The sequence below is a fragment of the Ixodes scapularis genome, unplaced genomic scaffold, assembly GCF_016920785.2.
Source record: "Ixodes scapularis isolate PalLabHiFi unplaced genomic scaffold, ASM1692078v2 PGA_scaffold8__174_contigs__length_109621045, whole genome shotgun sequence".
Classification (NCBI taxonomy): Eukaryota; Metazoa; Arthropoda; class Arachnida; order Ixodida; family Ixodidae; genus Ixodes; species Ixodes scapularis.
Genome location: NW_024609883.1, coordinates 58,332,934 through 58,360,920, shown reverse-complemented (window position 1 = coordinate 58,360,920; position 27,987 = coordinate 58,332,934). Strand labels below are relative to the sequence as shown.

General features: G+C 42.0%; 1 protein-coding gene across 1 annotated transcript in view; it reads right to left on the bottom strand.

Annotated features, from left to right (window-relative positions):
- Positions 1-27,987, bottom strand: part of LOC8039362 (complement C3) — an 88,748-nt gene that overhangs the window by 20,357 nt on the left and 40,404 nt on the right. Inside the window, exons 17-37 of the mRNA XM_040210681.3 lie at positions 27,470-27,649; positions 25,047-25,218; positions 23,907-24,135; positions 19,765-19,974; positions 18,786-18,885; positions 18,103-18,204; positions 16,980-17,168; positions 16,334-16,409; positions 15,744-15,900; positions 14,021-14,107; positions 13,422-13,590; positions 10,623-10,789; positions 9,442-9,600; positions 9,160-9,270; positions 8,195-8,306; positions 6,036-6,068; positions 4,118-4,180; positions 3,832-3,913; positions 3,257-3,344; positions 3,005-3,076; positions 2,374-2,479 (exon numbers count right to left, since the gene is read on the bottom strand). Coding sequence (XP_040066615.1) covers positions 2,374-2,479; positions 3,005-3,076; positions 3,257-3,344; positions 3,832-3,913; positions 4,118-4,180; positions 6,036-6,068; positions 8,195-8,306; positions 9,160-9,270; positions 9,442-9,600; positions 10,623-10,789; positions 13,422-13,590; positions 14,021-14,107; positions 15,744-15,900; positions 16,334-16,409; positions 16,980-17,168; positions 18,103-18,204; positions 18,786-18,885; positions 19,765-19,974; positions 23,907-24,135; positions 25,047-25,218; positions 27,470-27,649 — 2,664 coding nt within the window. The remainder of the gene's footprint in view (positions 1-2,373; positions 2,480-3,004; positions 3,077-3,256; positions 3,345-3,831; positions 3,914-4,117; positions 4,181-6,035; positions 6,069-8,194; positions 8,307-9,159; positions 9,271-9,441; positions 9,601-10,622; positions 10,790-13,421; positions 13,591-14,020; positions 14,108-15,743; positions 15,901-16,333; positions 16,410-16,979; positions 17,169-18,102; positions 18,205-18,785; positions 18,886-19,764; positions 19,975-23,906; positions 24,136-25,046; positions 25,219-27,469; positions 27,650-27,987) is intronic.

The window sequence follows — 27,987 nt, the reverse complement described above, 5'->3', positions numbered from 1 at the left end:
AGCGGGACTGGCCTAATCCTAGTGTTCGAGATCAAAACTTTTGATTGATCTGGTTTGATTTCTTTCTTCGCGTGTGTTGGTTCTGAATAGACATGTTGGTACCCGTAAAAGCGACCCCGCTGCTCAGGGATTTGTGCAAACGTCGTGATTGAAAATATACCGACACAGGTAAGAATTTGCGAATCATTTGGCTGGAGGCAATCGGGCGTTCGGCTCGCATCAAGTTTGTCTAGGTGTGTTCCCGTCAACGAGGCTCGAAAGGCTTTCAAGTTTTGCAGTGCACTTGGCCTACCAAAGCGAATAGTTTTACGTCGCGTTTGAATTGTGCGCCCATGACGCTCATCCACCTTGCTTCAAATGCCATGCCAAAAAAATAAAAATAAAAATAACAAGCACTGTAAAGTTAGAAAGACTGTGTATTTATTTTGTTGACTTCTTTTAGTTCTCTCGGTGGCTTATTAAGCGCATCAACAGACGCTGACAGACGCTTGTATACGACCGTGGCTCGTGCATGATGGAACGCTAGGACGCCGTTTTCATGGTCGCGTCTTCCGAGCGTTGCAAAAGTTCTTAGACGGGTAAGGAATAGCGGGTGGACGGCGACGAAAACGGACCCGATGCGCAGCTTTCGTGTCATCCTCTCACGGCATTGCAGACAGCTACAGACGGCGGTGAAACTGCAGACGATGCCTGAGGCTGCCGCTCGTCTGCTCCCACGATTAGCAGGCGGTGTTAGACTTCCAGACTAAAAACACCGGATGATGCGAAACGGAGATACTACGCTTGTTAGCCTGTTCGGTCAAGCAGACAACACTTAGTAGTGGGCGGGGCCACAAATCTCTCGGCGAGGCTTAGAGCTGGCTGTGACCTCAATCCAAGGTGCGTATGACAAGGTAAATATTGTGCGAAAAGAAAAAAAAAAATACGTAGAGAACATATTTTAAAAATTTCGTGTCCCATCTCTGGCGTTTAAAAAAGGACTATTTTTTTTCCTTGCGGTGTCCCTTTAAAGGGCACATGCAAAGGGAAAAAAAATCTTTTTTTAAACAGGCTAGATAGAAAAAGAATATTATAAAACAAATTTACAACGAAGAAAAAATAATGCTGGTCCCGATGTAGGCCTGTGTGCCGCCACCGCAAAGTCACGCCGCCACCGCATGCTGAGTGTTGTGCGACGCCGCTTCAACGCGTTTCTCCACGCCGCCGTCGCCGCCGCCGCACAAGTTCGTCTGCTTCGGGGCGCCGCCGCCGCCATCTCACCACCGCACAGGTCTATAACGTCTCTTTGCGCTTTTTCAGGAGTTTCCTTTCGGCTCTAAAAGTTACTTATTCATCTAAGTTTCTTTGTTATACTTCAAACAAATATGAATAAGTTGCTTTTAGACGCCATACGAAGCTTCCGAAAGAGCGCAAGCACCACGTGACTAATTAGTACCAGTCACGTGATAAATAAGGGCCTCTTTTCCGCGGCGCCCGCGGGCGCCAACGACAAATTCGTATAGCGGCGTCAATATAGCTCTAATTTTTTTTATTCGTTGTAAAATCTTTTTACGGCATCCTTTTTCCATCTAAGCTGTTAGAAAGAAAAAAAATTGTCCTTTGCGTGTGTCCTTTAGGAATAGGGATAAAGCCCAGAGGCACAGACACTCTGCACCGTGTTTTGGAGCTAAGCTGAGTGTTTATATTTATGGTTGGGGGAGCTTGGGAGTCACGCTATTATCTGCAACGTTTAGCGGATTTTCATCTGCTAGATTTAGCCAGTGAAGGTTTACTAAAACTAGACAACGTGTTATGTTTTTTGTTGTTTTTTGTGACGGCTTTTTATATCGTTTTTTTGTGACAGCGTTCTTTCAAGGTTTTTCTCCTCGTCACGTCACACTTTCTCTAGAGATCCCAGCCTTTCAACACATTGCGAGTTAAAATTTCGTATACAACAATATAACCCTGTCATAATTATAGTAAAAAAAACGTGTATTAAAATATTTAAATTTTTTTTCAATTGTAAGAAATGGAATACAGCCTTCCGTCTCCCCAGCCAGTATTGTACGCATGAAACATCAAGAATACTGTCGACTGTGAACATGAAACCAAACTGTTTATCCCTGACAAGTTGTTGCTACCACGAGCATGAAAACAATTCCTTTCATGCGCCACCGCCCAGGCAAAGTACGGAAGGCAACCTGGGCCAAAAATCAAAAGGTACTGTTTGTTTCTCACTGATAACTATGCATAAAATATGTCAGATAGCTATATTATATAGTATTATGGGACCTAGTTTATATTAATAATTTTTTTTTAATATAACATAACGGGAAAGAATTAGAATTAAACTAGAGCGAGGACCGAAGCTAAAGAGAAAAGATCTATACTCACTTGGGTTATAGTAGTCGTAAACCTTAACGACGGCTGACTGAACATTGTGCACAACATGTTCCCGCTCAGCTCTGAATTTAACACAGGTCGGCACCTCTGCGGGGATCTAAGAAATATACGATATTATGTAATTAATGTTTCAACGAAAAGCTTTAATTCCGTAATTGTTTTGATCTCAGTAATTACGGTATAATTGTCTTACTGAATATACACAGCAAGTTACGGAACATTGCTTGGCATCAAGCAATGTGCCGCAATTTGTAACGTTTAACGTGGAAAGTGATATCTTAATTTTGTTACTTATTAGAAAATTTGGCATTTTCATATAATCTTGAAAACACCCAAATGTAGTGGACCTGTGCTACTTGAAGTGTGAGAACAAGTGGGATACAAGTTATTTCTATGATACAACCTACTCGTGAAGTAATTAGCAATAAGCAGTTTATAAAAGAGACGTGCAGTTCAACATTCACTGTTTATGCATGTCCCTTCTAATTTAAACTGCGAAATAACCACTTATCGCTAGTATGCCCTAGAAGTTTTTTTTTATAAACCACGGTACAAATCTGCAGGGTTTATATGAGATAGAAGTAAAGCGTAACAATATTATTAGGTCTTCGCCGAGTCTCACCTTGTCGAAATAGAGGATAACGTTTTTCTCAGTAATTTCATATTTGGCAAGTAATTCGTTTCTGGCTGTCTCCTGCAATGAGAATGCGATAGTTGACTCCTTTGCGAATTCAGGAAAAAACACTTGTAAAAATTCATATTATAATTGGATGATTATTTATCATTTAAAAACCTTTACTCTATGTGCCATTTAAATTGATAAGCTGATTTTACTTAAAACAGGGTTGCCTTGTGTTGAATAGAAATGGCTTACCTCTTTCAGGTCTTTTTCGACGGGCACAAAGCCACTGAAAATTCCAACCTCAATGACTGCCATGTTTGACTCGGAGCCCCCAAGATACCTAAGAACAAGAAATTTGCTAGTCAATGCATACATGACAAACGGCATTTGAACAGCAATATCTAAACTCAAGCTGGGTCACTGCATGATGGAAAAAGAAAGTTCTGGCTGCCTAAATAATAATATGTGGAATTATGTTTTGTAGAAATATATTTTTTTTTATAAATTTACGCCCCAAGGGGTTCAAGTACATTATTTTATAATATGTATTGAATGTTTTATTCCTGAAAGACGTCTCAATTAAAATTAAAATAAATGTTACCGACCTTAATTATTTTTCCAGAACATCAACGTTGTCATGGCACTTTGAATTTAAAATTATAAATATAATATGCTAGAGAGTCAGCAAATTAAAAATATATATATAGCAGTCCGTCAGTTTTCTCAAAAAGACGGGTTTCATTTTGGCATTCCACCACTACCAAACAATTTTATATGTTTCAAATCTTTAACCAATATGGGGGGTGCGACTGTGCAATTTCGCATACCGTGAGCAAACTTCAATGTCGTATAGCAACTTGCTCTTTTGTGGTGTCCTGTCCAAATTGACAGATGTGTCAGGGGTTGGATCTGTAACAGAAACAAATCTTCTTTACAAACACTGAACAGGCTTCTAAAGTTTGTCACAGTATATTTAAAAAAATGCGTGTGTGCATCTGAACAACAAGAAATACGGCAAACCGAACGGTTATCAAATAAATTTGGAGCAATGCTTTTCAAAGACATAAAATCGTACACATTACTTTCACGCTAAGTTAATTTAAATCTACTTACCTATCGATCCACGATCACGTGGATCACCGTTGAATGAACCCGCAAGTGATGACATTCTGGATTCTAAACCATTGGGAAAAACAAACACAGGTTTAACAATTCGCTCGCATATTTTTCAGTCGACCCAAGACTCACAGGAACCTGTTCCTAATGGCAGGTTCCCATAGAGAAATTCAAACCCTCTTATTTCAACCTGCAGAGATTACGCACCGCAGAGAGCTGCAGTTGCATGTGAATTTAACGGAATCTGTGGTGATAGGATGCGAAAAATTGAGGAAGGCACGTGACCCAGCTAAAGAATAAAACCGAAAAACGTTATATTTTAATGTGCCAACGACAACCTTGTCCTAATATTCAACAAACCAAAAAATACTGCCATGCGCGCGTGTGGCATTTTTTTAGATAAATTACCTTATCCGTAAACAAATAAAAATATATTGAATTACAATTATTTCACTGTAGGATTATTTCACTGTAGGAAATGCCACATGAGTCCCAGACACCGATCACTGGTTTGAAAAATATTAAGCAGAGGTTAAAGTCGGCTCATAGCAAAAGTTCGATTTTCGATTTTGTTTCTAGAAAGAAAACGTCATCTCTACTACACTTGTGCACCATCACCACAGCTAGATACAAAACTTGTGCGAGGTTCACCTCTACTTATTGTATAGGTCACTTGTTCTATCCCCGAAACAGGGTTTTTCTTTGATCTGCTGAACTCTAGTCACGAGAAGATATTATCTTATTAACCGGTACAAAAAGTAACATTCTAGCTGAGGTTTATATTGGAAAGTAAAGCAAACACTTTCAGACTCACGATATTCAAATTACTTGTTATTCTCCGTTATTACAACTAAGCTAGTTTCTTTGCAGGGTGTTTTTCTAAGCTGAACAGATTTGTCTAATGAAGACGTTTCTGCAGGGGCGTCATACGGCCAACGGGAAATAGCACAAGGAGCTAATCGTCAGTCAGTGGGCTAACAAAGCCAACTTTATTAAACATTTTTTTTAATTAGGAAAGATATAAATATGGTTTCAATTAGAAACTTGCTGAGCGTTATTGAAAAGGACTAAATAAATCATTTTAAGAATATTGCTTCCGTGTGGCATGCGTACTAGTGCGCTAAAGGTACCACTAGAGCAACATGGTAAGAAACTGAAAAATCGAGCGAGCGCGTTATCGCACTGATAGCATTGCTCCTGTGGCACGAATGGTAACTTTAGCGCACAACTGCGATTGTAACGCAGTCAAAGTCTTTATAAAAACTCCTGGATAAGTGGTATTTAATGACGCTCAGCATGTTTCTAATTGGAACCTCATGTCCATTTTTACTAATAAAACAGTTAATGAACGATTTTACCTAAACTGACTGGTCATTACGATTACCGGCCTAGACTGTGTTCTTCTGGCCGTGTAACTCACCCGCACCAACCGCACTAGTGGAGCTTTCACGGTTTTTTAAACAGATCTGTTCAGCCTAAACAAAACAATCTGTATTATTTCAGTAGTCTAATTTAGGTTAACGCTACCATTCCGAAATTCTATAAATGCATGGTAGATATATCTAAAATATGTTTGTTGCAAGGTCAGCGTTCTCCTATTGTAAACCTGTTCTTTTTTTATGTCAGATCCTGACAATGACATAAAATGTTTAGATAAGTTAATTTCATTAGATAAATATGAGACATATAATTAATTTAGAAGCGGGTTGGAAACGACATCGGTAAATAATAATATCCCTGAAAAGGGGATTACACTACTCTGACATTCATACCCTAGTGAAACTTACAAATGAAGAGAACTACTTTCAGTGGCGCAACTCTAAAAATGGCATGCTCTCAAGGGCACAAATTTGACACATTTTTATGTGACACAAATATGTATCGATATTTTGTTTTCTTTTTAAATGAACCGTACCTCTTGCTCCGAAAAACCAGGGTGATCGCCGCTCTGAAACGTAAGCAGAGGTTTCACTTAATTTAATCATAAAGCCATCTGCAAGTTCTCACATTTAAAACAGAGGCGGGTCAACACTACTTCTAGAGCTTACACGAAATCCGCTGACAGCGAAAATTCAGAGCTACAGGAAAGTGCATCTGGCACTCCTTGAGCCCATTATACAAAAACGGAGCATCTCTATTGCTGCGACTTCATTTAATTTACGGTATGGTAAACTTGATGATTACTTTAGAAACTACTGTAACATACACTCCTCGTGCTCTGCTGGCTGTAATTATATCCTACTCCTGACAGTTTAGTTATATTGGATTGCACACTTTGTATCGACTTTTTTCCAGTGGCAAACGATCAAACTCTAGTTCTGCTAACTGTCCGATTCTGTTTTTGTTTTAGTGGGTAATTTCGAAAAAAAAATACATTACTGGATGAAAAAAAAAAAAGATTTATGAAATTTACAACACTAAACAGTTCATTGAATACCAACTTACAGTTCAGCTACAGTAGCTGCTCATTAATAATTAAGAAATTTTGCATATGTCAAATTAATATTTATTTTGCTCCAACGTTCAAACCCTTGAAAAAAAATTCAATATTGTGCGAAAAAGCTCTTATGATATTTTTGTATAACATGCTGATGCCGTACACGCTGGAACTATTTAAAAAAAAACTTTGTAATATTAATCAAAAATAAGTATAACTAAAAATTGGGACATCCAACCAATTGTTAGTCGGAAATCCTACGTTTCGATATATTCTCGGCTCCTTTTTAATGTGTCTGCCGATGACCGATGAGAAGTGTTTTCGTTGCCGTCTTCTTTTATGGTGGTGCATTTCATTTTTCAGTTGGTGATGCTTCGAAGCCTATAGACATAGCCAGAGTATAAAGCGGTCATATACCAATATATGTATTCTAGAGTAGTTTGCATGCACCACAACTCAAAGAAAATTCGCTGTAGGTGGCTGGTTTTAAGAGGTGACTGTTTCTTTGTTCTAAAAACATCTAAAATGAATACGTTCTTACGCGCCTCAACTTCATTCAGCCAGCCATTCAATTTACTGTAGAACGCGGAAAGCAAAACACCTTAACTTTCCCCGATGTGCTGATAAAGATACAAAAAGAAGAGCCGACATCCTTTGTATGGAGAAAGCCGACGCACGCCGGGTGCCACCTTCAGTTGGGCTCCAACAATCCTACCAGTCAAAAGCGTCAATATTCTGAACGCTCTTGTCCACATCAAACACTATTTGCTCGAATGAGGCTGACAAAAGAAAATATAAAACCGTCTTTCTTATAAACTCAATAAGAACGGGCACACGAAAGGTTCTATCCACCTCACTGCCCGTCGTAAGAACAAAAACCATGAGCACTTACAGCCACCGGCAAAGGACGCAGTCCCAGTCAACCACGCGCATCATCGTTACCTATATACCAGGAACAAACGAAGCGCTGACACGTCTACTAGCTAGAGAGGCGATTCAAATGGCCAACAAGCCAATATCAACACTGTGACGGCTTATGCCACGAGCAAATAGATCGCCCCGTGAGAAAGAGCGCGAGGATTCGTTTGTAGGATTCCATGCACGGATGGTCCAGCCGCATAGACGGCGAAACCAACAGCTTTCGGGAGAGGGACCGCCAACAGCAGAACGGCGTTCGCAAGTTCGACCACAGTGCAACGCGGTTGCTGGACACTGCGACGCCGAAGACAATTCCGTTGACCTTAAGAACAGCCGCATTCTCGTCGTTGAAACCAACCACCGACAGCGACTTTCCTCGGAGTCGTGTGAAATACAAACTACGCCTGAAAACATAGATATGACTCCCGGCAGTTAACCAGCCTCGCACGTCCACGGACATAGAAACGTCACCAACTCAAAAATCAAAGCACCGTAAAATGTGACGAAAGCGGAAGCACTGCTCCTCAGCGGCCATCGCCACATTCACCCCGAAAATGAGCCGAGTAGGCATCGAAACTTAAGATTCCCAATTATGAGTTGCTTGGACGTTCCCTTTTTTTTATTATTTCACCCCACAGACTGATGTCCGTCTCATGTCATCATTCAAGCTAATAATGTAGACTTAAAAAAAATGTATAGAGAACCGGCACCATACTCACTCCTATTCGGCTCTGGACCAAGCAGTTCATCAAGAAGGTCTGGTGGAAAATCTAGGCTCTTAACACTCTTTTTTCTTTCGATATGTACTTCGGCTTTGACTGTTATATTGAACTGAAAAAAAGTGAAGGAACAACGTTGAATAGCATGCAAAAATGCACTAGGGCTACTGCATTAAAATTAAGAAATACACGCAATTTCTAACATTTTAAGGTAGGGTCGAGGTCAGACTACAGCGCGTTCACTTTTTCTTCAAATTTATGTTAAAACATCATAACCTTTATTGATACGGCATAAATACTTCAAATTTTGGCGTAAAAATGGCGGATATACTAGATAAACATTTTTCTAAGAGCTAACATTTTAAATTTTGTCTTTCTTTCAGATACTGTGGTGTAACACAAATTTAAGGAAAGTTGATGCATCGAGTAGTTTAGCCGTAATGATTGTAAATGTTTAAGGTATCCTTCATTTTCTTTTAAACCCCCAGAGACAATTTAAAAAAAAAGAACGTAAATGAACTTCTTTAATCTATAACCCTGTGCTAAGTTCACATGTATACATATATATTTATTTTATTCTAACATGTTCAGAGGGATTAGCTTGCACGCTTAGAGCTAACTGTCGTTTTTCACGCGTTTTTTATTTTTTTGCTGTCGAGTTATCCTTTAAAATAAAACGCGTCACTTTGTAGACTTTGTGACCTATTCGGGAACAACAGAAACCTCGGATTTCACACGTGACCTTCTTCATTTGTGGCGAGTCAAAAAAAGGCAGAGCTATGTTCCATTTCTTTTGTTTTATTTTTCGATCACGGAATAGAAATTAGGTGGTACGCGAAAATTAAATACAAATACTGAGCTCGCTGCACGTTAGACGTTTCTATGAATACATTTTGATGCAAATATAGTGCTTGGGTTCTTCAAAAAATATTCAATGACAATTCATATTATAAACAATTGCCTACCTTACACAAAGCTTCGGGAGGAACTAAGACATTGTACTTGATCTTGACAGAGAGCAAGCCACTGCCGGTGCCACTTGCACTTACAAACATCTTACCGCTTACATCAGGAATCTGAAATGAAAACACGAGTATTTAGCGGGTGACTCATGAAAATATTAGAACATTTCATTTATCCCTGAGAATAGTATATTTTGAACGAAAAAAAGTATTGAGTAACTTCTGGGGATCGGTGCTTCACGTGTTGAAAAATGCCTATAGTTACAAAGTTTAAAATCAGCTTACATCCAGTTGCTGAAGAATGGCTGCGTTTTCTCGCTTTAGCCGGATGCTCTTTTTAAAATTGCGTTGGTTGCTCAGAGTGACGTTGCACATAAGATCCAAGTAGCTCTCTCGAGCTTTGAGGGCGAACTCCGTGAGTGCTTGCAGGGCCACCACCGTGTCCTGCAACCGAAAGTTGAGCGAAATTCGCTGCATTAGTTTTAAAAAAAAAATATATAACATGCCTCAAGATTAATATATGATATTTTCGGTAGTCTAACCACTCACATAATGACAGGCTGTCAACTTTATCATTTTTCCCGTAGTTTTTCTATTCATATGGACATAAACAAGTTTTAATATCTTAATTCTCATGTAATGTCCTTAAATATCGTGTGTTTGGTTTCTCTTCTTTTTGGAGGGGGGGGGGGGGGAAATATGTCTAGGAAATGTCGTGAACGCTACGTGAAGGCAGGTTGTGCAGGTGAGCCAAACTGCCAGGTGGACTCAGTTTAGAAGGCTAACCGCCTCGACAGGTTGGCTAATTAATAAAAATTGTTTATCAACTTTTCAGCTGTCCAAATATGGTTGTAATTATAAACATGCTATGCGTGATCGAGAAGCGCTAAATCAGTACATATCAGAAAATTTGAAGCGCGTGAGAAGGGCAGTGACGCGCTACAGTTGTCACTCGTGTAACAGCACATACCTACCGTTTCTTAAACGCGGATGATAATCTCATCAACCTCGTGTTCGCACCATCAGTCTTGCGCCTGCTGCATGCATGGCATCTGTAGCGCACCGCCGCACTGCCCACACGGTTCAAGTCTATAAAATGTATTGTTTCGCGGACTTCAATGACGCTCAGGAAGTTTCTGATTGAAACCGTATGTTTATCTTCACTAACTATAAACTTAATTAACATTATGTCATTTATTCTAATTATGGTGATTATTTGCCTCCGACATTATGTTCCCCTGGCAGGATAACTCGCCTGCACACACCTCATTGTAATAGCTTTCACGAAGTTTTTGTAATCTTTGTTGCCTGAAAACGCCTTATATAAGTTACGCTGTTCTACAACACCGACGTGGCTTGATATTTCAACTTCATAACGGCGCCCTTCTGAAGCGGATATAAATAGGTTGAATACATCACATATTCGAAATGACTGCTAATCACAGTATCGTTAAGTTGTCTCTTACCTGCGTAGACACGAAAGATCCTGAGGCTGAACGGTGCGTGTTCAACCAGTTGACTATGCTGCTACTCGATTCCAAGTCGTTATGCTCAAGGAAAGCCAACAAGGCGTAGCTGGTGCCTTCAACCACTAAGGGTGTCGCCTCTTCTCCCGTACTCCTTGTGTTCAACACTGGAATGAGTTTGAGCGCCGCAATATTTTAGTTGATTGTCCAAGTCACAAATCTACACAAAATGGGATTAACATATGTGCAACCCCACCCCGCCGCTCGCTCTCTCTAAAGTCACTGAATCCTGGGAAAGATAGCGCCAAGCTCCACGTATGGTCGCCATCTTGGTCCGTGAAATGAGCAATTTCTTCTTGACACCTCCGTTCTTGGTAAGCCGATCTAAATCCGCTCGTGATGGGTACCTTTATAGAGATGTTTCTTGTATACCGAGATTTTGCTATTTACACACCGGCGAAACAAGCCTACATCTTCGTACCACCACCACATGCTGTGTGGGTGCTTACATGCGCTGAAAAATAAATTTACCGTTTTTAAAGACGCTAGAACAACATAATTGTAGGAGATCCGTGGAGATGGGCATGATTGATGAGTTGGCGGCATACACAGTGCCAAAGACGCTTATATTAGTAAGCAACGCTTCCAATACGATGATGCTCCATGGTGATCTTTGCGCGATAGGTTTAGAACGACCCTCTGGAATCTTCGAAGATTTGATTGGATTGCCATGGCGGTTTCTATGGCAACAAAGACAGATGAGCCAATCGCCTTTCGAGGTTTAGGTAGTCTGTATATTAGTATCCGTTTGTGTCCGGCTAGCAGGTGGGGAAGGCAATAGCGCTACTTTCTCAAGATCCAGTGACTTTAAGCCCTCTCATGGACGAACGAGGCATGCGAGGAGCCAAAACAGCGGTGGAAACGGCGAAAGGGACAGTCCCCCTTAGTAGCACTGTAACCGCACGGTTCGGGATGTCACGTTCGTGCATCATGCAGTTAAAAAAAAATAATCGAATGCGTCCAAGTCGAAATGTTTGTGTTCCTTTTGCAACAGCGCTGCACAAAGAACCGGGATGTCTCATTTCATTTGGGACTTTTCGTAGATCAGATACGAGGCGGATATCTAGTCCTGCGGTCGCCAGCTTAGTATGTGCTCAGCGTGATGAAAACGCTCATGCTATTAGGGCAAAGCCTTTTCCATCCACAAAACGTATATTTCGCCGAAAACAGAAGGGGACTGCTCGTGCACCGGTGAGTCGAACGACCCACAACGGGAATAGGTTCGCGTTTTACGCGCTGGAAAGCCGTAACAAGGAGAGTGACAATTTGCTCTTATTACTTCCAAAACCCGGACTACGCGTGCTTGCCTTTACATAATTACAAAAACAACTAAACAAATACTTGCCCCGTTTCTAATTGCGTCTGTGTTAGCCCGCCGTTCGTAGCGAATGCTTAGGACGAGCGATTTTGCCAAGGCTGGTCGCAAAGCTACGAATAATATCATACACAATTGTAATATACTGCATATTCGAATTTCGTTGTATATAGAAAAATAAATAAAAATTAGATACGTTTACAATTTTCTCTAATGCCGAATAAGAGCGCAGCTCTCTATTAGGAGGAGGGGAGGATACGAAGGGGATGGTATGACCCTCCCACCTCCGTACCCTCCCGTCCTCCTGCCTTCCCATTTAGCTGGAAATTTTTCTAAATTAGCCGCTAAATTTAACAAACATTCCCCAGCTAAATTTAGCCGGGATGTTTTTCCGTTAAACTTAGCGGGGAAATTTTCTGTTAAATATATTGGCGAATTTTTTTCGCTAAGTTAAGTCGGGAATTTTTTCCACTAAAGTTAGCAGGGTGAATTTTCGGGCTAAATTTATTGGGGAAATGTTTCCGCTAAGTTTAGCGGCAAAACTTCTTCCGCTATATTTACCGGGAAATTTTCTTGTTATATTTAACAAAAACATTTTGCCCCTATATTTAGCGGAAAAAAATCCCCGCTATGCTAAAACTTCCAATCGGTATTCAAAGCACAGGCTGATCACGTGTTGCAATGAACCAACATCGCAACGGTGTGCAGTGAGTTGCCAGCTTCTCACACATAAATATAAATATTGTGATTGCTGCTGTTCCGGAGCTCGACAGTCACCCTGCGTGGCTCACTTTTTTGAGCACTGATGGTGAGGCACAGCACAAACTCGGCTATATCTTTATCACACTCAAACATCGTTTGCCACGCGCAATGACGTAGCCGGCGCCTAAAACACGATCACCCTCCGCAAAGCTCGCAAGTCCTGTGAAGTTTATGCAGCCTTTCAAAATCGACATGCGCGGTTTCCTAACGCAATCGTCTCTTTCACCCTTGAAATGCTCCTGTCGTGACTGCTTCGCTTTTGCAGCCGAATTAAAATTATATAAGCGCACTGAGCAGCGTCAGCGAACAGAGGCGCGGAAAATCCTGGAAAATATATCCCCGCTTCTTCCGCCATCTTAGAATTACCGCTTCGCTATCTATGGTGCGGTGGAGTTGCGAATTTTTCGTTGCAGGTTGAGATCAGCAAGTTCCTGCTACGAAGTCCTTCATTATATACACTTTAGTCGAGCGATTGCTGGAGAGCAGTCAAGGCGAAAGAGAGAACCACGAGTTATGGCGATCAAATTGCTTCCTGGGCGGGTCTGTCGCGCTATTCGTAAGCTGCATCAAACAATAGTATGCACTGCATGAATCGCCTCGAGAACACAAATCAGTTTTAAATTCCCATAGGTATGCGCCTCCAAGTAAGCGCTCCAACTTACTGTGATCGTAGAGCAGTTCATCTTTCATGACATCCATGGCGGTATGCTTCTCGGGGTTGTTTCCTAAGCTTAATGCGTAAGCCACCAACGCAGCCACGTAGGGTTCGTGTATGTCGTGCACGTGTCGGTTCAGGTATTCTTCGGCGTTGCTCTTCGTCTTTCCGATAATCTGCAAGTAAGCCTGTGTCGAAGTTCAACATGTCGGGAAGAAATATGGGGCCAAGGTATGGACGATGTAGCGGTTCAGTAATACTCTTATCTGAGCTAATATCACAATAAAAATTTTTCACAATTTTTCGGCACCTGAAGGGGTACCGAAATGTTTTGAATTGTTCTTCGTCTTCAGCGTTTCTGATAAAATATAACAAGAAAAAAAATAAACGGTACAGTTCTTTTTTTATAACAGAATAGTTGAAAAAATATCATCATTGCAAATCTAAAAAAAAAAGCTATTTTCTGACACCATCCCGACACGTCAATATGTTGTTTTTTCTCTATACGACAAGGCAACCCTAAGGTTGCCTCCATTTTAAAAGTATGAACAGTGTCCTTCATTAATGCACACTAATTACAAAAAGAGAAAAAAAATATATTCCTACCTTATCTTCCGTGTCAGATGGGGACTGACATTCATAAAAGGTAAGGAGTACAAAGGCTGTCATTGGTACTGAACCCTTTACGCCGCCCTGAAACGAATAAAACAGTGCGATTGCTCGTGAGCCGTTGTACTCTTCTTGTATACTCAATTGCGAGGCAGACGAGAATCAAGCACCACATCTTTTTTTTTTTTTTTTTAATACGAGAGTATGAACTGCCTCATGGAGCGAGCCAGCGTCATCACCCGCGCCAAACCGCAACTAAATTCTCCTGTCCCAAAGGAGCGAAGTGCAGCCAAATCCCTCATGGATTATGCTCCCATCGGCTGCCGCACGTCATCAAGGAACGAGGCTCCCATTGGCTCTCGTGCGGCGTGATTCCAAAATAAACCACTAGAGGAGCCCTTTCCTCGGCGGCGCAGCGCACGTGGCGGCCTGGCAAGGTGAGGCGGTGCTAACCTGGTCACTCGGCTAGGCCACAAAGCCCGCTCGGCCTTACTCGGAGGAAATTGTAGAGCCGACCTTAGCGCGGCTCACGAGAGCGCGCGCTCAACTGTCGGCCACTACCTCGGCAGTACTGAAACGTGGCTGCCACGCAACTACGCTGCAGACTAACTATGGGAGCGGAACAGAGACATTCATGCTTTCCCATTTACAACTCGTAAGTGCTTAGGCGTCCTCAGATTTTTAAAATCCGTTATAACTATCACTTTCTTAAATTTCAAGCCTTATTTCACGCAATGTAGCATATAGGTGAGCCAATCATTGTGTTTTACTAAGCTTAGGATACCGGCTTGCTCCTACAATATTAGTGGCGAAGCTCCTTTGGGGCTAGCGATGTCCGTACGTCCGTCCGCCGTCGGGTGCACGTGCTCCTGCTCGTGAGCTCACGTGCTCACGTGCTCACGAGCACGTGAGCACGGGCTCCCGTGCTCGTGTAGGGCAACAAAAATAAACAACCGCATCTCCACGTGGTGAATGATGTATATTGGGGCGAAGCTCTTGTGGTGCTTGTCTGCGTAGACGGTGAGCCGCAGCATGCCGAGCCTTTCGTTCGTTTTCATCCATGTCAGTAAGAGAATGTGTGGTATGGAACGTGGTTATATACGCATTTGAGCATTTGACCGCAGCGTGACATGGATAAAAACGAACGAAATGCTCAGCATGCTGCGGCTCAGCGTCAAAGCAGACAAGCGCTACCAGAGCTTCGCCCCAATCAAGATCATTCACCACGTGAAGATGTGTTTTTTTTAATAGCTATGGCCTCTAGATTCATTACTCCCCACAAAAAAAAAAGTATTATTTTGAAGAGACATGTAACCCTCATGCTCCTCAAGATGTTAAAACCCAAGAGGATAGACCTTACAGTCCATGGAGACTGTGTCTATCAACATGAATAGAGAAACGTCAACTATAATATCAGAGACTTTAACATGTTATGATGATGATCATCATCATTTCCACTTTAGTAAAAAAAGAAACAGTAACGTCATGAAACATGCTTTATGAACACAAAACCACTTGAAAAAAGAGAATAAACACAAGCACAGCGGCCGCGTTCATGAGCGAGCGCTAGAAGGTATCAAATTCACATCCCGTAATATTCAAAGACCATGCTTGCCGAAATTCAGACTATCGGGTGAACCCTAAAAGCACGTAAATATTGTTCCTAATAATTGCAGAAGCACACATTTTTTGGGAGTGGTATATTAGAGATATCACTTACCAGCATAACCTTGTGCATAATAGGTTTCCGCTCCTTGAAACTTCCGTCAATTTCCTGCCTTGATGCCAACCAGAGCATGCCGCTCTTGATAACTTCAGGATCAATGCTGGCGTACTGCCGTGCCTTGCAAAACACTCGCATCACGAACGCAGTCAACCTGTTAGCGAAGGTAGAGGCAACTAACGCTTGAACGTTTTTGTTGCGTAAACAGTTTTTCTCCTGCACATCTTAATTATTCTTGAAGAACAAATAAAAAAACAAGTGAACTAAAAGAAATGTATTGATTCAACATTTCGCAAAGTTACTGTGATAGGCCAGATTTGATTTCCTTCAGCAGTATAGGACAGCTGGAAGATGCAGACATTCTGATGTTTTTATATTAAAAAAAACGCCTTTGATTATTTATTTTAGTGGGGTCATTTACTTACATAGTTTTAGTCCTTGAAGTTAAAAAAAGAAAAGGGCATGTTGCAATTAGGAGTTCGAACCGATTAATATGTAAAACACGACGAAGGTCACAACGAATCTTTTTCTTAACGTCATGTACAAATGCGTTTCATTCCATCATTATAAAAAATGCGCATACGTACCAGACACTGCTGTCCCTGTGCTTAAAAGCCGAAAAAGCACCGTCTGGTTTCCGGAAAGATAACTCTTGCTCGTAACCTGTACGGGATATTTCATTTCAGGGTTGAGTACACTGAACTTGAACGTAATATTTGTGTAGCAGATATGCGGAAGAATGCAGAGTGAATAGTTATGAAAACGATTTACTACGTGTTTAATGTTTTCTGTAAATCAATATTTTACAATTTACTATTAGGGTTCGTTTAAATATTTCAGCTTGCTTAAGAAGACCCCGGTGCGTTTTTATCCATTGCTAACCACCGCTTTTTAGAGTTTAGGGACTCGTAGTTAACAGCAGGCTTTACTTAATGGCCTTCATTTTCGAACGTTAATCCGCTGTGAAATCTGATTTCCAAGTCCGAAGTCGGGCAAGTCGGAACACACCAATTTAATTGCTGGTCAGCAGGAAATTTAATGCAATTAATGGAACTTTTGCACACCTTTATAAGTCTAATTGACTTCTCCCAGTGATAACGCAAACATTGCTGCGGCAAACCCCCTGTCTTAGTGAAATCTCTATGAAGGTTTTAGTTGTGGTGTGTATATAGATGTGAGATATAAATATTTACAGGAAACATTTTCCTTATTTCAAACTGGTTTTATACTCACCTTCCCGGACGTATCTGTACGCTTTCTCTTCTAACGTTGCATTCAAAACACCCTTATGCTTAAGGTACTCAAGGGTGTAGAGTGTAGGGGCCATGAGCATCATGTTCTGCTCGCCGCACCCCGTGGGCATTGCAATCATATTTTCGATGTTCTGTAACGTTGTTTGAACAGAAGGTCCAATCTTGTTTCCTAGAAGGTATAAATGAAATTAAAAATATCGCTCATGCATAAGCTTCGATTTACTCAAAAAGGTGAAGGATTGGAATGCTTCTCCAACAAATTCGCACGGTATTCTCACGTTCTTCCGCTTATCGGTTAGGGATGCGAGCTTCTTAGTTTCTTTTTGTCCTTTTTTTACCGTAATCGCTCCTTCATAGTGGAAAGACAGAGTATGCCGATGTATTGAAAGACAAGTAGTAATCATCAGTATATGGGAAGCACAGATGTTTACGTTAATTCTTAACCATAAGCTTGCTGTCAATGCTGCTTTTTTTAATGAGACATTGGCCTAAAAACCTGTCATCCAAATATAGCCTCGCACGGGCATTTTGTTATGTACCTCCCAACAGTGATAAAAGATTTGCCATTTTAAGCACTCTGCAAGAAAATATTCAACATCAATAAACCTGTTTTAACGAAATAAACCATCAATAGAGTTAGTCTTGATGACTGGCAGCGATAGAACAATGGCACACAGAAAGCCAAGCCAAGCTCTGTTAAAGCTGAAATGAATAGTCCTTGTGTGAGAAATTCATCATTTTTAAGCAGATTTTTATTATTAGATATATTATCAAGTAAACACACCATATTGCGTAAAATGAATAAAAGCTTATTACTGATGAACGTGAAGAACTATTAAATACACACCAAAAAATATTGAAATTGAACAGCTTTTGGTAGGTCAATTTCTCTCAAGAGTTATTCAATTTATATATTAGTATAATTATATTAAATTATTATATAAATTAACATGTAAACGGGTCCGCTATTTTTTATATTTTAACGGCTCATTGACTGTGGTCAGATGAATTAAGGGGCTTAAAGTGCACCATGTTTAGTAGCTAGTAGGAAAATATTATTTGTCACTTCAAAACTTCCGTAATACGTGAACTACTTCACCTACCTATTACAGACAGTGAACAATGTTTGGTGTCAGGAACAGCGTCCGGAGGCAGTCGTGTGTTCACAGCAATGACTTGCACTTTAGCCGCCGTATCCAAAGAATCTTGAAATAAAAATCAGCGAGGTGTAAATTTGACAACGCTCACTGTGTAATTGTATTCATTTATAAACAAAAGTCCGATGATGTGGGGTGTTCAGGCTCCTAAAAAAGGGATGATATGGTTGTATGTCTCTAGCCACAAGAATATTTACGTAGATAAGTCAAAGGAATGTAATGTTTTATCTAAAATAGATCTTGGTTAAATCCGCTGCTCTGCTATCATCAAAATGTATGGGGATATATTATACTATTAGAACTGCGTTGAATATTATTTGAGGTACATTGAAGAAGGAATTTTCTGAAGTGAACGACTGATTACCTCTAAATACCAGGCAGATCAAGAGCGGTGTCCTAAGAATATTGTGTTTTGGTGAAACACAAATTAATTTTTGGCTTTTTAGTAGGCAAGGTTGATGACGCTGTATGCGATTAAAAGTGTGTGTATTATTGATCATATACATTGAATTGCATCTTCGAAAGAGCCAGGTCACCTCATGATTTGTGAAACTGCTCCTCCGAAAGACCCATCTAAGTGCATAGCGGTGTTTATTGTAAGCGGTCCACGAGTTATTCAGGAAACTCACCTTGGTAACGATCACCACGTATGCTCCGAGTTTTCCTTCTCCGTTCGTTCGTTGGATCAATCGGGATCGAAATGCTTTTCTCCACGGTCACACCTTCGGGCTGTTGATCAAAATCAAAGCAAACTATTGCGCACTGTTCGAGAAACGTGCATTCGCTCGAGGATCTCTACGAATATGTCTGTAGCACAGTTTCTGGAGGGTAAAACATAAAATAATTTCTAGTCATCTCTTTTCGAGACAGCCATTCAATTTAAGAATAAATATTTATTTTTCAACAAGTCCTGTGTTGAATCCCATAAATGGCACAAAATAAACCTCTTAAATTACATAAAATTCGGTTTGACGATACATATGGTAAACTAGTGCCGGTGACTAGGTTTCCTTTTTCTCGTTTTACAGGGGTCAGCATGTTGTGTCGGGCTACGTAATATACCCTCTAAAACGTTCCTGCAAAGCACCTAAAAGAGCAACTTTTTAAATTTTACGGAGCGAGCTCGACAGATTTTAAGGCTAAACATAAATTTAGACCTAAAACACGCTCTGCCCTGCTAAACCGCGCATGGCGAAACGTCAGGTTCAGTGTCACATCGCAATTCATTATGTTTATACATACTTCTAGTTTTGTAATTCCCACAAGCTTCCTCCGCACATTGCAGCGATTGGCTCTCCAAGTGCTTTGTGAGGAAGTAGGCGCTCCAGATTGCTCACAGTCAGTGTCAGCATAAGAAACTCAGGGTGGAATTTATTGGGTTAGCGTTTTTTTTTTTTTTTTTTTGCTTTAAGATTTGCTTTTTAGTGTTCGTACATGTCAATGCCCCAACCTTGTCGGCTTCAAAGTAATAACATGGTGCTCTTAACTCTCCACGCCGTGTGTTTCTTATACTCTCAGTGACCATGGAGTGTCTGAAACTTGAATTTACAATCTTAAAAGGGGGCTCTGATTTAGGAGGAAGATCGAGCATTAACGTGGTTGACTTACCACTACGTTGAGTACTTTTTCAACGATATCTTCCCCTCTCGTACTTTTCACGTGTATCTTGACGACGAATTCGCCCTCCTTGAGAGGTATCACCGGAAACGTGACGCTGGCTGCCGAAGTAGCGTTTACTTGAATTGGCCTTCGCTCGGATCTTTGGCCCACTGGTGCCCCGGTGCAGAGTCCTTCGGCCCCGTAGATGTACACGTTGCCCTGCATGTTGAGGATGAGCGCATATGTAAAATGGCAAAGGTGACATTAAAAAGAAGTGTGAGCGTCTCCGTTATTTTTGAAAGTAGTGGCCTATGCCTTACTTTTAGAATAATTGAAAGGGAGATTGAGTATCACCTTGGTTCCTGAACAGTGATCATGTAGTCTGAGTTGTTTAACGGCTTGGTTATGCTTTCAGTCAAACTCACTAAACCTGGTCTAGACTTCGTTTTGCACTAAGTCTGAGTGACACACATCGAAAGGACCATCAGAAAATTTCGATGCTTTCTCAAACTTTTTTGATGGTCCATCACACCTTCTTGATGGTCCATCACACTTTCTTGACGGCCCATCACACCTTCTCGATGGTTCAACAGACGTTCTGGTAGCCCAACAGATCATCATAATGCCCCATGAGACTTATTTGATGGCCCGAAGGCTTACATAATGGTATCTGACGGTCCATCAAAAAAACATTATGGTGGCTGATGGACCAATAAAGGTTACCGTTTGTAGCGCACACACCGTCGAAACATTTCGGTTGTGGATTACCAACCATTGAAATGTTTTGATCGTGACTGAGTTACACCATCAGGATGTCTAGGCCATCAGAACGTCAAACAGGCTGATGGTGCTTATCATGATATATTTTGGTAGTGAAAAGAATCTGACCATCTTCGGGACGTTCCAGTGGTGGCCGAGAGGGGCCGCCAAGGATCTCACGTCGGCGCGCAATGCGTGAAATACATTATGTGCGGAAATCTGTCAGCGGCGCGGCTCAGACACTTAATATTCAGTCCATAACAATTTGCCTCAACGCTACGTCACTTTTCGAGTATTCTCGGATACTCGAAGGTCATGAAGCAAGCTTCTTACCCAAGTACGTTTTTGCAACCACAGTTTTGTTTTAAGTGGTGTTCGGGTTCGTTGGCGAAACAATTTTTGATCCGCTTTGTACGTGAATCAGATCATGTTTACAATCTCTGTGGCACAAAATCTGTGAGAAAATGCACTCTGCTTGATCGAAAATTCGGTTACAAGGTAAATATGTACTTTAAACTAAATATTTGCGAGAATAAAACGCTACAAAGCCGCGAATGCGGTAATACGAGGCTTACCGCATTGTTGGCCTGATAAAGCTTTATGTTTTGCACGCTGTCGCACGACGCCGTCGTGCCCAGCATCGACGATGGGAACAGAGTGTAGATAGACCGCTAAAATTGCACTTTGCGTAGTCTCGAAAGTAGCCAGTGTTTTAGGCACCTTTTTTCTTCCGTTTTGGTTTTTGCGGTTTATTATTTCAATGTTCAAACTTTTCTAAATATAAATATTAACGCGCCACGAACAATATGCAAACTTGACTTTCTAGTTTCCACGGGGATTTGGTATGGCATCCAAACTCTTCGAATGTTCTTTTTCTTAAATAATGATGGGCGCAAACTAACGTTAATATTACTCCGTAGTACAATATGTGTCTTCTGCCGGTACATGTTTAATTAGAAATGCGTACGAATAATTAGACCAACAGACAATCAAAACAACAAACCATCAAACCATCGCACCAGCAGAACATCGAGCCATCACACCATTAAGTCATCAAACCATCAGCCCATCAATGTCTTAAGATACGACAGACCATCATCCTGATGGACCATCAGAAACGTTCTGATGGTCCGTTCGACAAGGGATCCACGCTACGATGAAATAGACGCAATCAGGACTGCGACTAAAGTGAATGGTGAAGGCGCTTGTCTTTTTTGGGAGCTTGCTGTCACCAACTAAGACCAAGCAAGCACTAAACTAGGCGGAAGATCACGGCGCACTCGGTGTGCGTAAATGCTTCCGCGGGTAAGAGCAAACGCAGAAAGAGGACGATCACCGTGATGATGGACTATTGACGCTGCTGGGTTGACTCCATACAATAGTGGCGTTGGCTTTCCTCAGACATATATCTCAAACAGGCTGTACGGGGATCAAGTGTACCAAAATGCGTCTTCGGCGCATCGGCACGCTCGGAGGAGCACGTTAATCAAAGAGAAACTTAGATGAGGTGCAGAAAAAGCGCCATGACGAGACGCGCCTGAACGCGCGCGGTCGTTGGTTGAGATCGTGGGAAAACAAAAGCATGTGGGCGTCCTTGGGGGCAGACAAACGCACGAGGTGCACAAGAAGCACACTAACTTGCACGCCGTATAACATATGTGCATACCAATTAGTCCACCTATAGAGATGCGTGCTTTCAGAAACCATTGTAGTTAAGTAGTTGTACGGACGGGGACGAGATGTCGAATGAGCGATTTTAACTGCTTTGATTTTGAACTAATTGAGTCACTTCAGACAACGGAAGCTAGCGTAATCATATATTATTTTCGGCGATCGGTTTCGATGGAGATTAAACGATAAACTAACCACACCGGCGTTTCATTTAAGACAATATGCACCGAAATTACGAGGTACAAAAAAAAAGAACAAATTACTACACCAAAAATCTGATTTCTCTTTATATTTTTTTTTCGCTAACAAGTTTTACGTGTTTATTCAGTTCTCTTTTTTTATATATTTAGCTTACTAAATCTCAGACTTGTACCGTACGCAAGATTAATCTGATTACTTTTTAAAGTGATAAAATTACTTGTAACCGTCATAATTTGTCCACGGGACCCCCCCCCCCCCCCCCCCCCCGGCACACGCCTTTTTTCTATAAAGTGACAAAAATAAAATTTGCTTCTTTTTTTTTTCGAACGGAAAAAAGAAAGATTTTTGAGGAGCTGTAGGAAACGAGGTCAATCTCTTTGTTTGTACAGTGTCTGTGGAATGTCCGTTTTCTTTTTGTTTGTTTGTTTTTTTCGAGCTGGGGGGATTAAGAGTGGGAAGCACCAGGGAAGCCACAGTGCATGACAAAGGCCATTCAGGGGGAAGTTTGAGGAAGCAGAATGCAACTTTGTGAGTCTTTCGTTCAAACTAGTCCCCTCACGCACACACACACACACACAGAAATAAAAAAAAAATCCTGCTTTGGGTACCTACTCACAGCCCGTAGGAGAACCAGAACCGAAGAATGCCTAATGCGAATGCAAAATATAACAAAGGCAGTTGAAATATTTCCCCATTTCCCCTACGTGGTCGTTGTGACAAGCAATGTTTCGAGTTGAGAAGTGGTCGGGGCGATCTCTTCCGCTAATGGATATAACACATGATCCGTTTCAAATCCTGGAGCTGCTGCTCTTTTGTATAACATGCGAGCTCATCCACATGTGAATAATAAAATGAGCGACGCGAACTTTGAGCGACAACCCTTCCTCAAACTTAACAAGATCTATAGAACCCCCTCCGCTCCCCCCCCTCCCCCCCTCCCCCCCCCCCCACACACACACACTGGCGAACGCCCAAATCATTAAACGTCTTCAAACGAATTCTAAGCTTGTGTCCGCATTGTGAAGGTGCAACGACCACGAAGAGGGAACCAGTTTTTCTTCTTCAATACTTGTATGCGAAATATAGGTTGGAAGTAGTTCATTGTTATGAGCGCTAAAGATGTGTCTTCACACAATAAAGTGATCGGAAAAGTAACGATTACTTCAAGTGATGTCCAATTACTTTTGCCGTCGAGTAATCAAGTAATCTAATCGAATACTTTTTAGCCAAGAGTAATAGTAATTGAAATCGATTACTTTTTTTTAGTGACGTGTACAAGACTGCTAAATCTTGAGGGTTGTTTCTCATTCTCAGAAGTGTGCTAAGCTAGTCGAGTTAATATGACGACATGTCTTTTGGCACGCTGTACTATTCACCATGTTCTCGTTCTCGCGTGTTCAGTACGACACGTTTCGGCTTCTAAAGGAAAGCCACAAATTTATATTTGTGGCATTGTTTCCTGCGTTTCTTTTTGTCTGATTATTTCGGAATATATGAAATGAAGCACAGAAAAAACTCACGAGGAGACTACGGCTGCCGTAGTTGTAGACAGTAGCGAGCACTTCAATCTGCTCGTTACGAACCACCTTGTAGGGTATGCTGACTTGCAGGAAGATGTCTTGGAAAGCCCGTACTTCTTTGGATGGCGGCACACACACGCCGCCTGTCGGCGACACGCTCACAGCTTGGACGGACCAAGTGGTGATGCTGTGCGGAAGGCTAGCGCTGAACTTTGCAGTGCCGTCGGACCTGGGCAGAAGGATTGTCAGTAAATGCAGGAGACTGTCTAGGGTGTAATACGTAATGGTTCTTAAAGGGATGGTGAACTAAAATTGTCAGTGTCTCTAATACGCAGCGCACTATCTTTTAATGAGTCAGCAGCCCCTGGTGTGCGCGAGCACGCGCAACGAAATTGACGTCACTACATCCCCCATTCACGCTTAGTAAGCTCGAATGGGGGATATGATGACGTCAATTTCGTTGCGTGTGCTTGCATCATATCGGCGGCTGCTGACTCATGGAAAGATGGTGCACCGCTTATTATAGACACTGAAATGTTCGGTTCGCCATCCCTTTAAGCTTCCCCGAAACGCAATTGCTAGATGCTAGATTGTGAGCCAAATATATCTCACTGACCATTGGCATCGTTTCGAAGGACGTTTATTATGTCTCATTGCCAGCCCGCACACGCCACTCTTAGCTTCCTACAGCTAAGTCACGGTTATTCGCTTTATTCAGATCAAAACACCAGCTGCAAAATAATCTCAACGACGGAGATTGCGTTTCCTTTCTCACACTTTGACTGAACACTCTGTAGAACTACTATCGTCGACAGCATAAGCACAGGGCGTGGCGAATTCAGAGCATCTTTTCATCGCTCTGTTGCTAGCGGGGGAACAGCATTAGCAGATAAGAACATTGAACCACGAAAAAAGAAGCATGAAACCTTCCCATAATGGCCTTGCTTTTCTCAAACCGCAAGTGATTATAGCAGTGCTTTTAATCCTGGAAATATTATCGCCCTTTCCACCACTCCCGAGGAAGTTAGGTAGAATGTGAACACACTACTGCTTAACAGAAAGCCTTCTGTCACAACCTTCAAACTGCTACAACGAGGCCCTAAAGCTTAACCGCGTCTCGGGACTATGCAAAGACCTTACCCTACTGTTCCCTCGTCGAAAAGCCACGTCTCCCTGAAGTCTCTTCGGACAAGGGGGCTGGTGGACGGACCGTCAACCTCGTCCACCGAGTCTTCCGTTATGAACTCGATGCCATGCCGAGCTCGCTCGTCGCCCGTAGCTTGGAGATTTGGGACACGAGGGCCTGGAAATCCTGAAAACAGACGTGGAAGCGTTGCTTACAAACGGCTTCCAAGTAAAGTCGTTTGCTCGCACAGAAACTTTGAACAATGAGCATTGTTGGCTCAAATGAAAACTTCATTATCTTACAATACTCTTCAGGTGCTCGTAAAAACTTGTAACTGCCTCAGCATTACGTAAACGGCCAGAATTATACAGATTCCGTTGATGCGAAGTCTGTCGATCTCTGCGTATGCATACTTCTAAGTAGTACATGGATTGCATTCATCGCCCTGACACACACAAATATGCAAAAGCAGTAATATAAAAGAACACTTCCGATGAATTTAGAGACAAAACTGATCCACTAATTTTAACTAGAAAACTTTCTCACCAAATATAGAGTTTAGCGCATTTCCGTAACAAACACAAAGTCCGAAAGGCCAAAGCAGTTCTATCACAGGTCTTTCATTAAAAACTCATCTGTTAACATAAAAAGCAGCGAATCACTTTTTATTTTTCTTTTTTGAGTAGTCGGTGGTTTAGAGTGTCAGCAGAACCGCAGTTAGGATTCCGTGGAGCGAAAGCTTGCGCTGCAGAACGCAGGGATATCGCGCTCGATCCTCCCCCTTCTGCCCCCCCCCCCCCCCTTCCGTGTTCGATTTGGATGAGCAACGTACCGGCGTGCGGTCGTCTACCACATAATGCCAGCTAAAAAACGTAGGCTAGCAGTAGTACTGCACTGTCTAAATTTATCATCTACAGAGGCGGCACCAGGCACCCAGTGAGGCTGACTAACTTTCACCTGATTGAACAAACACACAACATTGCTTACTTTCAACGCTATTGTGTTTCATCTTCCGAATTTTATAAAAATCTCTACCGTTTTACTATAGCGAAAAACCGACAGACCAAAAAACGTTGCGTTCACCAGAGTAATACAAAGTATAAGGAAACATACATTTGACCAGAGAGAAAAAAGTCACCGATAAAATTGAAGCCTAACGTCCTAGGATAATGTGACAAATGCTTTACCGACTGTACTATCAAGAAGTGTCTCCTCTCCCATTCGAGAGGTGTTTGCTCCTGCATGCGGCAGCAATCAGGTGTTCACAAGGCTTCCATGTAAGAAGAAAGGAGCACAGCGCCGCCAACGCAGGTATATAAGGCTCCACCACCCTGGGCGCGACGCGGTCGAGTTGCCATAGTTTCGATGCGGCCACGGTGGAAGAAGAGACAGGTGTCGGAACAAGGCCGGAAAGAGGGTTGAAATTTCACTCAAGCTTCGCCCATCTCCTGGTGGGGCGGGCACTGTCCTCGGCACGCAGATGCGGTCGGAATACGGGCGGCTTGGAGATGGTCGGTTAAATAAGGACACGGTTCTTTGACTCCTGCAATGCTGCGCCATCTCACGGCCTTCGTCACAAATGATAGCTAATTTTCGACAGACTTGCTCCATGGCGAGGCGGCGCGGTTCAGACACTTCTCCCTTTCACCGTGGCCGTCACTCGTACGAGGCAGGAGGACGCAGAACGTATGCAAGCTTATAGAGAACGTAAGAAGCGGTAGAATCAGCAGGAAGTGTCTTCACCAGGGGCACCGCCAAAAAACGCTGATAAGTGTAAAGCCCATCACATATCTGTGCTTTCAAGACTTTGCCAGCATTATCAAGCATTCATAGTTTTCTTTCACGGGGACTAAATATCCAGCTGAATTCTACTTCAACTGTTTACGTTTTGCTAATATTTACACTGTAACATGTTTGAATCTAATACGTAATGCGTACCCTTCTGGTCAGGATGAAGGGGCGAAGCGCTGAACTATAAGTTACGTGGTAGGCTCACGGCGATAGATTGCAAAAAATTGACTTATACTATTGGTTTCTCGCCCAATAGGGGTTGAGGCTGAAGTATAGTTGAAACTTACAAATTCAACAACTGCCAACCGAAGTTCACATTCCTAATGTTTTTGCGCTTTTGTTTTTTTAAGCAAGTCTCCCACGACGTTTATTCGCTCTTCCTCGCGTCAGTTCAAACACGGTGGTCCAAGTGTGCATTTTGCCATTAAACACTTCCGTTTGATAATAACGGGAGGGTTTTCCAACTTTCTCACTGTCGTCAACGGCAAGGTGAGAACTCTTCTGTCGTTCTCACCTCGTCAGTGATTTCAGGTTGTATGGCTTGAAAAATCATCGCTCAAAAGGAGTGCAGTTTTGCGGTCCTGCGCTTGAGATATTCAAGAAGGTGGTCTTGTTGTTTTTAGTCTGCATTATGCCGTTGCCTTACCTTGTGGCCGAATCTCCTTGCAGCACTCCTCAAAGGCCTCGGAACATTCTTTTGCCTGGTCCTTTCCGTCCATGTGCTCATACACTATGTCGGCTCGAGCCTGGCAGGTCCTTCCAAGGCGGTCCCTTTTCTGACCAAGTATGCAGCATTGACGAAGGAAGGGATCTTGGAAGTTATCCGCTGTAACGTTGTGAAACATACGTCATGGGTTACTCCTTTTTTTCATTTGGGACTCAACTTTCCTTGAAAATATGATGAAAATATACTGCCACAAAATTACAAGGCTTTGAACCCTGTGTTTTTCATGCCCATATTTATAATATCTGTGCTGGATGTCTCTCCATAAAGCGAGCATATAATTTTGAACCTGCATATTGATAGTGATTTTTCCTTGGTGAAATTGCAATGCATATTTCTTCGACTGTAAAACAAAAGAGAGCCATGAACTTGCCAGGGTCAAGGACGTACGTGTCTGCACACGACCGAGGTCGCGGTGACTGAACATGCCGTCTGCGAAC